Consider the following 16,829-nt stretch of genomic DNA (forward strand, 5'->3'; position numbering starts at 1 on the left):
CCTTTATAGGTTTGATGCAAAGGGTCTCCAGAGCTGAACTGTGTTAATTTCAGCTCCGGTTCCCCCTGTTTCCCGAGATACTTACCTCCGTAGGGGGGTGTCGGTAGCGACTGGGCCGTGTAAGGCTATCAAAATGGCGACTTAAAAGTCCTGCGTCATGCAGGCATATAGGAAGCCGTGATGTCATCCTTTGCGGCTTCCTATTGGCCTGCGTGACCAGGACCTTTAGGCCTCGTCCCTACTGCTCGCTGCTGCTGCGTGGGCTGCTGCGTGCGCGGTGCAAACAAGATAAAACCCTCAATGGGGCCGGCCCCAGTCACTGCCTGCGCGCGGCGGCAGAAACCGCGATGCGCGACCACCTCTCCCAAAAGACAAGGTTTTTGTCTTTTGGAGCGGTGGCCGAGCGATCGCCACGTCACGGCGACGGTTCAGCCAATGAGGGCGAACCAGCCGTGTGACGTCGTGGCGCCTTAGACTTGCGCGTGCATGCAGTGACTTGGGCCGTAGAGATAAGCTGGCTGAGCTGCTACCGGCACCCCCTACGGAGGTAAGTATCTCGGGAAGCAGGGCTCCCCGTAGCTGAAATTAACGGGGCTCAGCCCTGGAGACCCCCTGCTGCGCGCCTATTAAAAAAACAAAAACAATTGTTTTGCTCCTTTAATGAAGTTATCTGCATCTTTCATCTCTCATTAGTTCGCTATCTGCCTTTCATTGTAAAATCTAATTTCTCCTCAGTACCATCTCATTTTAAGACTGATATACTACAGATTTTGTAACACGTGGTATTACGTAGTATTACGTGGTATTACCAGCTGTTTGACCAAAGCCCAGGTTCATGTTGGATGTATACCGAATGTCTCTTCTCCAGAGGTGACCAAGAAAAATAAACCGCTGTAATCTTAAGAGCTTAATAACCATACTATTTAAAACTTTAAGGCAGATTTTCTAAGATTTACAATCCGGTGCATACAATTGTATTAGCTATTACAACTACTACTACTACTACTAGGCATACGTTAGAGTCATATCATACTCTGCTCATTATATCACCAACTACTGGATATAAAAGAATCTACATTAAAGCAGCAGTCCAAGCTGCCGGTTTTTTTTTTAATTGTATTTTTTCCTCTTTAATATGTGCAACAATATAATCCACACAATGATAAGTAATTAGCTAAGTCGCAGATCGATCCGTTCTCTTGTGATCGATCTGCGAAGATTCGGCTCGGGGGTTACTAAATGACTGCAGAGGGTGTCTGTGACTTTGTAAATGGTTTCTGTAGAAACAAGAAAGGCTTGTTAAATTATAACACATTAAAAATGTAATTCAGGGTTGTTGTTTTTTTTAAAAAATACTACAAGTATATTCTCATAGTACAGAACTGAAAATAAAAACACACACACACACGTAGGATATTGCTTGGTCTGCAGCTTTAATGCCTGGGGTGATCAAGTGAGTTAATTGAGGCAAACTGAACTTAAAAAAGTACATATTTATTTTGAACTTCTTCTAACGCGCTTCTCACCAATAAAACTCAGTACTAGAGAGCGTTGTACATATATAATATATATACCTATATATAGTGCAAAATAAATGAGTACTTCAGTATTAGGTGATACCTTTTTAATTTGAACTAACAATTTATGTCATGTTATGACATGTTATAACATAAATTGTTAGTCCAAATAAAAAAGGTATAACCTAATACTGAAGTACTCATTTATTCTGCACTATCGCAACTGGACTAACACGGCCATTTCCGTTTTATATATATATATATATTTTATTTTTTTAAGTGTAAGTATATATTGAGATACAGTATAACTTGGAGCATCATGGTGCAATGTTTAAAAAACATATTCTACCTGATAAAGTGCTTTTCTGTTTATATTTTTGTAAGGGGTATACTTATCTGATGAGGACTTTGTAGTGCCGCAGCATAAGACTGAAACAGAAGAGATAAAACCACTACTTGGTCCCTTGGTGTCTTACTTTAACATTGAGCATGGCACAGAGAAACTCAACAACACTGCTGATGAGATGGAGCTTCTCTCTTTGGTAAGCATGGAAAAATCGGATCTTAAATAGACAAACCTATACTGTAGAATTTTATCGTTTTTTTATAACAGCCTCTCACAGATAACAGGTTGGCAGATGCAATAGTAAATAGGAAGCTGTTTATAAGTATATAGTTCTTTCATGTTTAAGTTGATCTTATACATAAAGTTCTGAGAAAATGCAGTTTTAGGCCACCTTGACCAAAGCGTATGACTTATCCGAGGTTCATACTATTTTCATTGTTTATTTTCATTCCTTATGTTTGCCACATCTAAACCATTTCTTTTGCTACTAGTTGGGTGAGAATATCCTGGGAGTGTAAGAAAAGTGACCAACAATAATAATTTCATTCTTTTTTATATTGTGATTCCTCCGTCACGTTGCGGCGTCTTTTGTCCCATATTCAAGGCAAGAAACTCTAGAATTCGTTGAACATGGTTTTATTTACAGGGGAAAAACATCCCTTTAAGAAAACAAAGCATAAATTAAAGACCTACAGTACTCCAATTTAGGAGACTGTGTACACAGCAGGCCCCTCTCTACTTGGCTAGCCAGCTAAACTGGTTATCAGCCCAAAACACACTCCCGTTTAGGGTTAAAGCCTATGCGACAATATCAAAAGTCCTTAGGCATAGAAATATACATTAAGAAGTCCTTATCTGTTGTTGGGGACTCTGTCCCATGAGAGTCCAGGAAATCCCTCTGCATCCAGCAACCTGGATAGGACAGCCCTGCTCCCACAGCAGTCTCACGTCCTTATCTCTTCAGCAGGCTTGTTATTCTTGGGTTTGCAACCCAGGCAGTCCCACTAGGCTCTGCGACCAATGTCCAGAAGGCCTGGGGAACAGTACCAACCAGATTCCTTCCTGGCTGGGGAAAAATGATCCCTGTTTTTGGGGAAAACAATCTCACTGTGGCAGCTCTCTCTCTGCCTTTGAAACTCCTGTTCATTCAGGAAACCAGCTTGATTACTTGCTGGTGCTGCTAGCTTTCCAGAGCAATTTAACTGTCTGTAGGCAGGAAAGCACACTAGCTACACTACTCTAGCACATAGAGATAGTGACTCTATTACAATATGTAAAATATTAAAGGGGGCTGGGGAGGTGATTCCCTGAACGCCTATACAGGGTATTGCACATTAATCTGGCATTTAAGTGGCATTGGAGAAGGAGTGGCTCAGTGAGTAAAGACACTGACTGGCACAGAGTTTGAAGCAGGGGAGCCTGGTTCAATTCCCAGTGTCAGCTCCTTGGGCAACTCACCTTATCTCCCTGTGCCTCAGGCACCAAAAACATAGTAAGCTCCATGGGGCAGTGACCTGTGCCTGCAAAATGTCTCTGTTAAGTGCTACGTAAAACTAGCAGCGCTATACAAGAACATGCTATTATTATTATTATATTCAATTCAAAATCCGATTTGTGTTTAAACTAGTGTATTATTAGATAATACAACTGCATATTTAAAACTTTTCCCCCCCACCTCGTTATGCCCTTTTTAATGATTTGTATTGTATTAAGCTTACTTCGGTTGCTATAGCAACAATTTAGGAAAATACAGCACTTTTTGTTTTGGAATAGACAGCCATATTGTGAACTCTGGGAAGCAGGATCTTCACCGATCGATTGCGGGAGAATAGATCTGCATTAAGTAAAAAAAATTTTTTTTTAAAAATCGGGCAAGAGGAAATGCTGCTTTAATTGCCATTCAAGTAAATGACCGGTTACAGGGTGCAGTACCCCGCATCGGTGCTTTAGTGAGTCCAGGCCAAGGAGCCATGACTAAGTGGTACAGAGCCATAAAACACCTTCCAAGTGCCCTACAACACCATTCAGGTGACGTAAGGTGTCTTATGGTCCAGCACCGCCTAGTAAATACGGGCCATCTAACCTCTTTTGATAAAGAAGTTCACAGCTCTCCCATCTTCTTCATTCTTATAGGTGGTCTCTAAATTTCGAAGTACCTTCAGCAAGCAGCAGACCATGAGAACGTTCCCTGTGTATGATTCCGGATTGGAAGCATCGGACAGATGGGGCTTTAGAGGCCCAAGTATGGCCCTGAAGAAGAATGCCAACTGGATTCCATTTGTAAAGGTACAACAATAAAGGGCTTTGCTGTTTAATCATAAGGCTCTGTAACATTTAGCTGCATTTAGTGGTTTGAATATTTATTATGCAATTACAGTACAGGAATAAGCATTAGAAAACTTGAGGAGAGGTTTTTTTTGTAAATTCTTTATTTATAATCCATATTTTTATAACATTTCACATATACAAAACAATACAACATAACTGAAAAGATATCAAGGTATTTTTTTTTACACTTTTTCAATATTTTTCAGTTAGGACTCGTTCAATCTCCATGTCCACTCACCTTTCTGGATAGTCCCCCGACCCAAATCAATTTCTAGAGTTACTGGTGCCGGTCTGACCATGTAATCTTATCAATATTGACTTTCTGTATTTTACTCACGTTAATCTGGTCTATGAAAAGATAATCTATTCGAGAGTAGCTATCATGTGGGGGTATTACGTATAATCTTTCCCTGACGGATTCAAAACTCTCCAGGCATCAACTAATGTCTTCCCTTTGATCATTATATATATCTACCTTCTATATCTTTCTTCGTGATGATACCCTGCAGCATAAAATTCTTGCAACGCAGAACTGCCACCCCGTTTTTCTTATCTCTTGATGAGCTATAGAAATGTTGTACAATGTCTTTATTGATCATTCTCAGTTCTTTATCTCTTTTAAAATGCATTTCCTGTATAAACATCACATAGTTTTTCATCTTTTTTATCTCTTCAAGGGCCCGTCGTCCCCTTTTTACCTGTGAGTTTAGCCCCTTTACACTCAGAGTGCCTACTATCCTATGTGTCATGTTTGTTGTGGTGTTTGGGTTCGTAGTGATGGTGGGCACCCAACCTCAGTTTGTTTCTTACTCTAACCCCTACCTTCTTTAGAGCCACGTTACCCTCGGCCATAATCTGCCAAGTAAACTTTTGGATAATTTCTCCCTGCGACAGTTGACTTGTTATAGAAAAAAACCAATAAAAAATACATAAAAACACATACACATACAAATACATAATTAACCAAAAACTGGGATCAGCCTTTTGAACCCCCATTTCTCGAGACCTCCCAACCTAACCTATTCTCTCAAAATGGGTGGCTCCACTACTCAGATCGCTAGCAGACAGAGCCACGTGCCTACACCAGTCCTGGTGTGGAGATATAAGTAGGGGAGGCGAGTACGCAGACCCGGGCGGTCCAGCCATCCCTGGTCCACAGGGGAGGGAAAGGGGTGGGGGGAAAAGGAGGGGGGAGGAAAAGGGGGTGAGGAAAATGGGGGGGGGGGAAGCAGCGAAATCAATCTTCAAACTACTCTTTTTTTTTCATTGCGATTATTGTACTTAATATTCCTTAGCCCTTTCTAGTACATATACATTATTTCTTACCTTATCCCTCAAACTTAATGTTAAGGCAACACTGAACCCTTAATTTATTATCCATAATACGTCTGTTATAAAATCACAGCACTACCATAGACATCTTCATAAACTAATCTAGAAAAACATCATCGTCCCTTAATTATCTCTAATCCGAACTGACTATCAACAGAAAGAAAAAATGAAGAACCCTTTCTAAACCTTTGAACTGTCAGATACTATTACAATTTGTCTTTTCCTCTTGTAAAGACATTTAGTTTGTGAGTTATTGTCATATTGGCATATATCCACCGCGTTGCATAGTTCAGACCTCTATTCTGACAGCCTGACAGTCAGACATAAAAGTACATAGTCAATAATCTCCATTATATTATAATACAGTAGGGCCCGTCTTCTCAGCGTTTCGCTTCTCGGCGATCCGCCAATACAGCGGTACTGAGAAGGGGGCTGCCATGTCTGTGAATGTGCAGAAGGGGGAGAGCCGAGTTCGCGCATGCGCAGAACGGGGGATGGCCGAGTTCACGCATGCGCAGAACGGGGGACTGCAAGTCTGCGCATGCTCAGAAGGGTAGGAGACGCCAAAAATCGCCGGTTCCGCTTTGCAGCGCTTTTGGCTTTGCGGCGGCGCCATAAAACGGAATGCGCCGTATGAGCGGGGCCCTATTGTAATTACTCTTCTTCACTTGGTGGTCTCTGTTTCGTCCTGCGGGCTCCTCCTGTCCCTGTTCTGCCGACCGCTGTTATCGTTGGTATTTCTGTTCTTCTTACTGCCCACGTCAACCCATTGTTGTCCTCTCCGCTCTGGGTGGAATCGGGTGGTTCCTGGCGTCGCGGAGTCCTGCGATTCTTTACTTGTTTCGGGTCCTGGAATATTAATTATTTCAAAAAAAGTTAGTGGGGTTTTCTCCGTGCCTGAGGACGGAAACTTTCCCTTGTTGTATAACAATCGGTTTAGTAGGAAATCACGATATGTATCTCACGTTGGCTTTTGGAAGGTGCACGGTAATTTCCCTCATTTCTCTACGGTGCTGCAGGGTTAACGTGGAGAGATGGTTATACAGCTAGATTTTGGCCCCCTCAAACTCTATATTGTTAATGCCTCTGGCCTTTTGCATAATGACCTCTTTGTCAGTAAAATCTTGCATTTTAATGACAGTGTCTCTTGGTGGATCTTATGGTCTGGGTCTAAGAGCTCTGTGTGCCCTGTCCATCTTCCAGGTCTGTTACTGTGATTCATCAGTCACATGGGAGAATAGCTTTTGTAGGTATGGGACCAGCTCTTGAGGTTCTTCTGTTTCGGGTATACCCCTAATTCTTATGTTAGAACGTCTCCCTCTATTATCCTGGTCCTCTATATGCAGGAGCATATTTTGCCTAGTCTCTTCCTGCTCCTGTACTATATGAGTTACATGCTCCTGAACTTTTGAGACCGTTCTGGCTTCTTTTCCAGTTTGTCCACCCTGTCTCCTTTTTAATCTCAGACATTTCGGTTTTAAGCATTAGCGTCAGGTCTGTCAGCAGCTTTTGTATGTCTTCTTTTGTCGCAAAATTCGTCAGGTCTGCTTTTGTGGCATATTCTACCTGGCCTTCAGTCATTTTGGGTTCCCTTTCTTTCTCTTGCCCCGGTGAGCCTTGCGGAGAGCCGGGTGGTGCTCGCGGACCCACCACGCCTGTGTGCTTGGGCCGGTACTTCTGGAGTGTGCTTTCAGCTGCTGAAGCCTTTTTTTTGTAGTTGGCGTTCTTTACAGTTTTACTGCTGCCTTGCATGTCTATTTTGTTTTATTTAGCTTTTGGGCAGATTTAGTTGATGCAGCTAGTGTATTGTTATGTAGTTATTTTATTTGGCTCATGTAGTGCTCCCCTGTGGTCACTGTCATGGAACAAGAATCACATCCCGGTTTCACCCCCCTCTTTCCCTTGCAGCTTCTGCCTGTCAGTTCTTATTTCAGCTGCATGGAGTTTGCCCACACACACTGTGCCTGTGTGATATGTAACAATGTTGCATTTCTTGCCTCTGGGCATGTAATCAGTGAGTTGCTACTGCAGCCTCTGAGATCCTTACCAGAATGGGCTAGTCTGCCCTCCCCCCTGTTTTGTTCACAGATAGTCTGTCCCAAGACTATTCCTTTTACCCACATTGCTCCTCACTTCCTTTTCCACCCTGCAGGCAGTGAGTACAGCACGCATCTCTGTTACTCTCCTATGGCAAGGCCATCTCTTTCTACCTGTTTCTAACTACAAATCACTACTACACACCATCCACAAGAGCCTGTATTTACTGCTGCTTTTCCAATAAAGTGAAGGAAATATTATAGGACTTTGTGATTTGGAAAGGAGGCTGAGTTAATGCTATCGGGGGCTATTCACACATCACACGTGACCCTGGCTTCAGAATAGTAGAAAGAGGACCGTGTGCTTTGGGGACACACACAGAGGAGCTGCTACCCACAGCCTTTATGCTAAAGAAACAAGCAAGCAGCTTACACAGCAAATAAACAGCAGTCTCTCACCACCACTGTACAAGCATACTGCTCCACATTGCTACACAGAGCCACCAGCCTCTATACAGCAAACAACTACTACTTTATGCAAAGACAAGTGAGCAGCTTTACATTGCTAATAAGAGCACAGACCTTCTACAGCAAAAGCCTGCACACAGCCAGCAAACAACCTTGCGCACAAGGCAGCAGCTTTGCAGACAGACAGTGCATCTTACACAAAACTGAATTGTCTTTTCTCTGTTTGAGTTCACCCTCTGCACATCTCCATAGTGAGGAGCCACCATCTCACCTACCTCTGCGCACGTCCCCACGGCTAGCGCCATCAAGGGCCATGCTACCGTACACCCGCCAGGACACGGGTCAGAGCCACCGGATACCTGTGAGTACAGCTACCCTTACGCTGAATGCTGCAGGACACCGCTCTGCATCATCTGAGACAGTCGCCCATCGCTGACATAGGTAAAAGACCGCACGCCACACGCACTGGCAAAAGGCCTACACACACCTACAGCATGGCGGAACTCAGAGCCTCACCAGATATCACGCAGGAAAGTGATCACTCAGACACAGAGACCGCTGCGCAACTGCAACAGGTGCAGGCAGACGCAAGGCCTAAACGGACAGTCACACTGACACAAAAGGCCCGCGAAAAATACGAGACTGACATTGAAGCGCACCACGCTAAATTAAAGTTGGCCTGGAACACTACCACACTTGGGATACGCAATGTCGCCGCCGCTGGCAATTCTGTACAACAGCTCGAGCAGGCAATAACTCAATTAAAGATAGACCACTTATGCTACCAAGGGCTGATAGAGGCATACATCACTTACTTGGCCAGGGCTAATACCGGCGAAAGCCTACAAGAAAGGGACTTACAGCACAATATTGACGACACGTGACAGCCGCGTGCGAACCGCCATCGCAGACGCCCAAAGCGAGAGAAAAGAGCTCCTCCTGGAGACCGCATCACAGCGCTCAAGCACATCCAGGCACTCATCAAGGTCAGTAAGATCAGCGCAATCTAACGCGTCCAGCGCAAGCACAAACGCTACCAAGGCGCGAGCCGCCACAGAGGCCGCACGTGCCAGGGCCGAATATAGTCGCAGAGAGCTAGCCATAAGAGCAGGAAGAGCGCACATAGAAGAGGAGGAACAGACAGCCGCCGCTAATGCCGCCGCCACTACCGCCACTGCTACCGCCGCTGCTGCCGCCGCTGCCGCCACTGCTACCGCCACTGCTACCGCTAATGCCGCCATCGCTTCCGCCGCTACTGCTGCAGCCACTATGCGTAGGAAAGCCGAATTTGATGCGGAACTAGAGGCACTTAATCAAGAGAAGGAAGCCGCCGCCGCCATAGCCCAAGCTGAAGTCCTAGAAGCAGCCGCACAACAGGACGGCGGGGAGCAACCGTACAGACGGATGGCCTCATAGGATCCAGCCCAACGTACTGAAGACTACGTAAGGAGCCTCTTCAGTGTAAACACCAGCGCACCATCTCAACACAAAGGGAGCGACTCCACAGACACCAAAGACTTGCTAGGTCCACGAGGAGAAGACGCTGTTCCTTCAGTGGTACATGCTTCCTGGGATAGCTACAGCCGCAACAGTGATCCACACGCCAGCGCGCACACGGATGCACCACAACAGGCTCGCTATCCAGGTACACCCACACGGGAGAACACAGATCCTCACACTGACCAGCAGTCATCACGCGTTCACGCCAAGGAAGAGGCGACCGCACGGACCCTCCCAGCAACTACCTCAGAACAGGACCAACACGCCGATGCCTCAGGCCTGACAGACATAGCCAAGTACATGATCCGGCGTGACCTGGTGCAAACAGGACTCATCAGCTTTGACGACCGCCCTGAGAACTACCGGACGTGGAAGTTCACGTTCAAGGACGCAATCAACAGCTTGGGCTTCAAAGCCAGGGAAGAGCTCAACTTGCTATCCAAATGGCTGGGAAACGAATCCAGGGAGCACGCGAGGAGGCTTCAGACGGCAACCGCGAACCACCCCCAAGTAGGTCTTGACCTAGTGTGGGAAAGCCTAGAAGAGTGCTACGGTAGCCCCGAAGCAGTCGAGGATTCACTCTTCAAAAGAATCGACAGCTTTCCCAAGATCACAACTAGAGACTACTCAAAGCTACGAGAGCTCGGAGACCTGCTGCAAGAGCTGGAGGTTGCAAGAAAAGACCATTCCTTAACAGGTCTCAACGTCCTAGACTCAGCTCGTGGAGTGAGACCCATCCTGGAGAAGCTACCCTTCAACCTCCAAGAAAGGTGGATTTCACAAGGCTCCAAATACAAAAGGGAGAAGCAAGTCGCCTTCCCCCCATTCTCATTCTTCTTGATACAAAACAAAGAAAATAACCCCTCCAAAAGCGCTTACCTACACTAAATTAAAGGTGTGATGAATAATGTGCTAAACGATAATAAGTGCTAAAACAACAAACAATCTAACAATTGCTGTAAGAGCAAGCAGCTAGGTGACAATAATGTCAGGTTATTCCAAACCTGATACAAAAAGTGCACAAACAATATTAAAGTCCCCAGCGCTAAAGTCCAAGATACCGTGATCTTCAGATAGTCTCTGATCTTAAAGATGATAGCTGGGCTCTGTTGAAAATGTTCCAGATGGGATGTGTCCTTGGAATAGACAGATGCACGTCTGAAATACAGATGAGAGGCACATCTGATTGCGCAGCGTTTTTCTAGCAATCAGATCCCTATCTAAGACAGTGAAGATTCCTACTCACATGATGAACGCCAAAGTATTCAGTGGAGAGAATCTGTGCTTGTTCCCCTTCTTTCAGCTCCTCTCACAACCCCACGTGCAGGCAGCTTACTGGAGGTGGCCTCAATCCACAATGGCGTCGGGGGTGGCTCCGTTACGGACCCCCACCGAAGAGGGAAGGAATGGGCACAATATGGTGTAGTTTGAAACACTTTTAATTAGCTAAAACACTAAAAAACACAGTAAAATACACTCACATGGTGCAATAACAATTGGTATTGCTCAAATTGCCGTCCGCAGCTTGCAAATCCTGCCCGTAGGATGCACAGAGTCCCTGCATGCAGACACGCTGGTAGACTGAGCGTGTGACGTCACCGCTGCTGGGAACTCTCCTTGCAAAAGCTACGGTTGCTGGGATGGCTCAAAAGACTAGACTCCTCCTCCCTACGCGTTTCGTGACACGTGGTCACTTCGTCAGGGGATAGTGGAGCCCAGTCTGTGATGCTTTTTGTACTATCCCAAATTGAGAGAACCTCCTACTTGGGGTGGGACCTGGCTGTTGAAGGGAGGAATATCAGCTCTGATATTGGCAGCGCGATAGGGGTTGATTCCTAAGCATGAATGAGCGCATGTACCCACATAGTTTCTAAAGACTGAAATTTCTTAATAGTGATGGCAATACCCACAATAATAAAATCGAACAGAAATGGAATAAAGGTATATCCTAATCGCATGAGGACAATTAGGGGTTACCATAATGCAATTAGCACAGTTTAAAATTGGTCAGTATATAAAGACATTACACTTCATGGTTAAACTATACTACATCAGTAAATAGTGAAGCTAGATCAGTATTACCCTTTATACTATCCCAAATGGAGAGAACCTCCTACTGGGGGTGGGAATAGGCTATTGAGAAAAGGAATATCAGCTCTGATAATGCCAGCGCGATAGGGGTTAATTCCTTTGTGTAAATAAACACATGTCCCCGCATAGTATACTGTAAGGATAGGAACTGAAATTTCTTGGTGGTAGTGGCAATATCCACAATAATAAAATCAACCTAAAATCGAATAAAGGTACATCCCAATCACATAGGACAAATATGGGTTACCATAATGCAATTGGCTTGATCTAAAATTGGTAATAATAATAATGACAATACAATTCATGCCTAAAATATACCACATATGCATAGGAATAGACTAATGGTCCTTCAAGAAGGCTGCCAAGTCAAACTCAATGTTTAGACCTAGGGGGGTCAGGGTCTTAAGTGTGTAAATCCAATAGCTTTCTCTTTTGGAGACTAGATTAAGCCTGTCCCCCCCACGCCAGCTACTCTTTGGATTGTCAATTCCTACACACAGTAACCCTTCAGGACTCTGATTATGATGTTGCCTGAAATGATTTGAGACACTGTGTGTCTCGAGGCCCCTTCTGATGTTATAAACGTGTTCTGCGAACCTGCGTTTGAGGGGTCTCCCCGTGCGGCCCACATACTGTAGGCCGCACGGGCATTCCAGTAAATAGACGCAGAAGTTGGTTTTGCAATTGATGAATGTTTTTATGTCATAGCTTTTACCTGTCACATTGGATCTGAAGGTCTTAGTTTTTTTTACTATGTTTGCATCCAATGCAGCTTTGACATGTATAGAAGCCTTTGAGATCTTTTAGCCATGTGACATGGTGATCTCTTAGACTGTCTAGCGGACAGCTGGGGGATAGGGAGGATTTTAAATTTTTTGCTCGTTTAAAAACTATTTTGGGTTTGTTGGGGAGTATAGTTTTAAGGATTGGGTCTCGTTGAAGAATGCTCCAATGTTTGGTTAGTGTCTTGGATATAATTGGAGCTATACCACTATACTGTGTGATAAAAAACGGGAAAGGGGCCTGACCCACGTCGGCCGTCTGTTTCTTACCACACAGTAGGGATGCTCTGTTGGTCTCATTGACCTCCTTAAACGCGAGATCCAATTCCTGATTCTTATACTCACGTTCAATGAACTTGGTTTTCAACTCCCTAATTTGATGTTGGTATACAGAAGTTTCGGAACAATTCCGTTTGATCCTAAGTGCTTGCCCCTTTGGGATGTTACGTAACCAATTGGGGTGATGGTGGCTGGATGCCAAAAGGTAAGTGTTGGCATCTACTTCCTTATGGAAGGTTTTCGTGTGGATGATGTCATTTACTACATAAAGGGAAAGATCGAGAAAATTAATTGAAGTCCTATCATGACTGAACGTGAATCTAAGGTTCCGCATATTATCATTCAGATATAGTTTGAATTCCTCAAGTCTGTCTAATGACCCCCTCCAGACACACAGCACATCGTCGATATATCTTTTCCAGAGCACCAGGTTTGCACCAAATGGGTGAGGGGACCTGATATGATCCTCTTCCCAGATGGACATAAACAAGTTAGCGTAACTCGGGGCAAACCTGGTGCCCATGGCAGTGCCGCATGTCTGGAGGTAGAACCTATGGTCATGACTGAAGAAATTATGCGTCAGAATAAATTTGATTCCGTCCAGAATAAAATGTTTCAGTTTCTCGTCTACCTCAACGTCCTGTTCTAGGACTCTTTGAATTGCATCCAGTCCCATCTGATGGTCAATGACCGTATATAGCGAGACTACATCGCAGGTGACCCAACACAGATCTTCCCCCCACGTCAGGTCTTGTACAAGATTTAACACCTGTGACGTGTCCCTAATGTATGACGGGACCTGTACAACATATTTTTGGAGTAGATGATCTAGGAATTGGGAAAGGTTGGAGGTGAGGGAATGAATCCCGGATATTATCGGGCGGCCGGGGGGTCGGGTGAGGCTCTTATGGATCTTTGGGATGAAATAGAATACAGGGATTCTGGGCTGTTCAATCATAAGAAATTCCCTTTCCCTGGAGCTGATAATCTCATCCCTAAGACCCTGATCCAAAAGAGCTACCATTTCTTCTCTGAAGGAGTCAGTTGGATTAGACTCTAATACCTTATAGGTAGTAGTGTCTCCCAGAATTCTGAGTGACTCCTCCCTATAGTATGAAGAGTTCATCACCACAACTCCTCCCCCTTTATCTGCTGCTTTGATTACTATCTGGGAATTGGATTCGAGGGATTTAACTGCCGCCTTTTCCTCCTTACTCAGGTTTTGTTTGTGACACTTGAAATCATTACTGGCTTCCTCTAAATCCGAGATTACCATTTCGGCAAAGGTGTCTACAAAGTTCCCCTTCATGCCTCTCGGGTAAAAGGTGGACGGCTTTTTGAATGGAGTGAGGGGAGGTTTTGCCACTACTGGATTGGCATTCGGTGATATCACTGATCTACTCACTGCGTCCTTCAGATAGTACTTCTTGAGGGATATTTTCCTCAGGAATCTGTGGACATCAACATAGATGTTAAACATGTTTGGTCCACTTACTGGGGCAAAGTTTAAACCTCGAGATAGAACTTCTAACTCTACTGGTTTAAGAACTACACTGCTAATATTGAATACATTGCTCTTTACCAGTCCCTTTTTGGGTTTGGTCTTCTTCTTTCCCTTTCTCTTCCTTGTACCTCCTCTTTTCCCTCGAGCTCTTCTAATCTCTGCCTCTTCTTTTCTACCCTTACTGGCTCCTGCCTGTCTGGTTGGGCTCTTGTGTCCCTCCAATGCTCCCGCATTGGTGCTCGGCCCTGGCGCTGTTCTAAAAAAGAAGAGGAAGAGGATGAATTCTTACTTTGATTATTTATCTCATAGTTACCTCTATGGGTTCTATCTATGGGTGATCTTTCACGATAATGATGGCCCTCATATTTTCTATCAACCGGCGATCTATCCCTATAATCATGTCCCACACGGTGTTGTTCCTCTAGAGGACCTTTATGTGTACTTACATCTCTCTGCTCTTGCTTATTAGATTTCTTTTTCCCTTTCCCAGGGTTTGAGCTGGACTTAATGTCTTTTTTTAGGGTTTCTCCTTTCCTTTCCACTGTTATATCTTCTGACATATTGCTCCTAGTGGAATCTATCCTACCTCTGGGTGGGCCTGATACTTGATTTGATTCATAATCTCCTGCTTCTACTTCAACTATTGTAATTGATTTTTCTATTTTCCAGTTCCTCTGTCTATTTTCATCATAGTCCTTCTTATCCCTGCTAAATTTTTTATGCTTTGTTAGTTTAACCTCCTTCTCAACCTTATCAATTCGTGAAGATGTCTTTTCTTCTAGGGTTTTGTACTCTGGAAGCTCTGTGAAGGGTTCCAACTGTTCTTTAATTGAATTTATTTGCCCATCCAAAGCCTCCAGTGTAACAGCCCTACGTTTGATAAGGTGTAGCATGAGATTAACTGAACATGTATCTAATATACAGTTCCATTCTTTCAGGAATTCCTCATTGTCATAGTCAGATGTTGGTGGTTTCAGGACTCTAAGCCCTCTGGGAATCCTTTTGTTCTCTAGATACTGTTTTAGAGTGAAGGTTTCCCAGACCTGCCTCATCTCCTGCGTCAGTAATTTCTCTAATTTTGAAAACTGGGTCTCCAGGCTTTCCTTATCTGTTTCCATAAGGTCACTGGTATCATTGAAGAAACCGGCTAGGGTTTGTCCCCTCAGTGCTCTATTTGTGAATAGTGCCATGGTATGTGTGGTTGGCTGCTGAGGGGTTAAGGAATATAAAAAATACAAAACAAAGAAAATAACCCCTCCAAAAGCGCTTACCTACACTAAATTAAAGGTGTGATGAATAATGTGCTAAACGATAATAAGTGCTAAAACAACAAACAATCTAACAATTGCTGTAAGAGCAAGCAGCTAGGTGACAATAATGTCAGGTTATTCCAAACCTGATACAAAAAGTGCACAAACAATATTAAAGTCCCCAGCGCTAAAGTCCAAGATACCGTGATCTTCAGATAGTCTCTGATCTTAAAGATGATAGCTGGGCTCTGTTGAAAATGTTCCAGATGGGATGTGTCCTTGGAATAGACAGATGCACGTCTGAAATACAGATGAGAGGCACACCTGATTGCGCAGCGTTTTTCTAGCAATCAGATCCCTATCTAAGACAGTGAAGATTCCTACTCACATGATGAACGCCAAAGTATTCAGTGGAGAGAATCTGTGCTTGTTCCCCTTCTTTCAGCTCCTCTCACAACCCCACGTGCAGGCAGCTTACTGGAGGTGGCCTCAATCCACAATGGCGACGGGGGTGGCTCCGTTACGGACCCCCACCGAAGAGGGAAGGAATGGGCACAATATGGTGTAGTTTGAAACACTTTTAATTAGCTAAAACACTAAAAAACACAGTAAAATACACTCACATGGTGCAATAACAATTGGTATTGCTCAAATTGCCGTCCGCAGCTTGCAAATCCTGCCCGTAGGATGCACAGAGTCCCTGCATGCAGACACGCTGGTAGACTGAGCGTGTGACGTCACCGCTGCTGGGAACTCTCCTTGCAAAAGCTACGGTTGCTGGGATGGCTCAAAAGACTAGACTCCTCCTCCCTACGCGTTTCGTGACACGTGGTCACTTCGTCAGGGGATAGTGGAGCCCAGTCTGTGATGCTTTTTGTACTATCCCAAATTGAGAGAACCTCCTACTTGGGGTGGGACCTGGCTGTTGAAGGGAGGAATATCAGCTCTGATATTGGCAGCGCGATAGGGGTTACTGAAGGGTTACTGTGTGTAGGAATTGACAATCCAAAGAGTAGCTGGCGTGGGGGGGACAGGCTTAATCTAGTCTCCAAAAGAGAAAGCTATTGGATTTACACACTTAAGACCCTGACCCCCCTAGGTCTAAACATTGAGTTTGACTTGGCAGCCTTCTTGAAGGACCATTAGTCTATTCCTATGCATATGTGGTATATTTTAGGCATGAATTGTATTGTCATTATTATTATTACCAATTTTAGATCAAGCCAATTGCATTATGGTAACCCATATTTGTCCTATGTGATTGGGATGTACCTTTATTCGATTTTAGGTTGATTTTATTATTGTGGATATTGCCACTACCACCAAGAAATTTCAGTTCCTATCCTTACAGTATACTATGCGGGGACATGTGTTTATTTACACAAAGGAATTAACC

At 44.3% G+C, this 16,829-nt stretch overlaps 1 protein-coding gene across 1 annotated transcript in view; it reads left to right on the forward strand.

Moving 5' to 3' along the window:
- The window catches only part of LOC142492382 (uncharacterized), a 96,091-nt gene that overhangs the window by 17,748 nt on the left and 61,514 nt on the right, over window positions 1-16,829 (forward strand). The window contains exons 8-9 of the mRNA XM_075595028.1: window positions 1,902-2,059; window positions 3,997-4,149. Coding sequence (XP_075451143.1) covers window positions 1,902-2,059; window positions 3,997-4,149 — 311 coding nt within the window. The remainder of the gene's footprint in view (window positions 1-1,901; window positions 2,060-3,996; window positions 4,150-16,829) is intronic.

Source organism: Ascaphus truei, chromosome 4, assembly GCF_040206685.1.
Source record: "Ascaphus truei isolate aAscTru1 chromosome 4, aAscTru1.hap1, whole genome shotgun sequence".
In the NCBI taxonomy this organism is placed as follows: domain Eukaryota; kingdom Metazoa; phylum Chordata; class Amphibia; order Anura; family Ascaphidae; genus Ascaphus; species Ascaphus truei.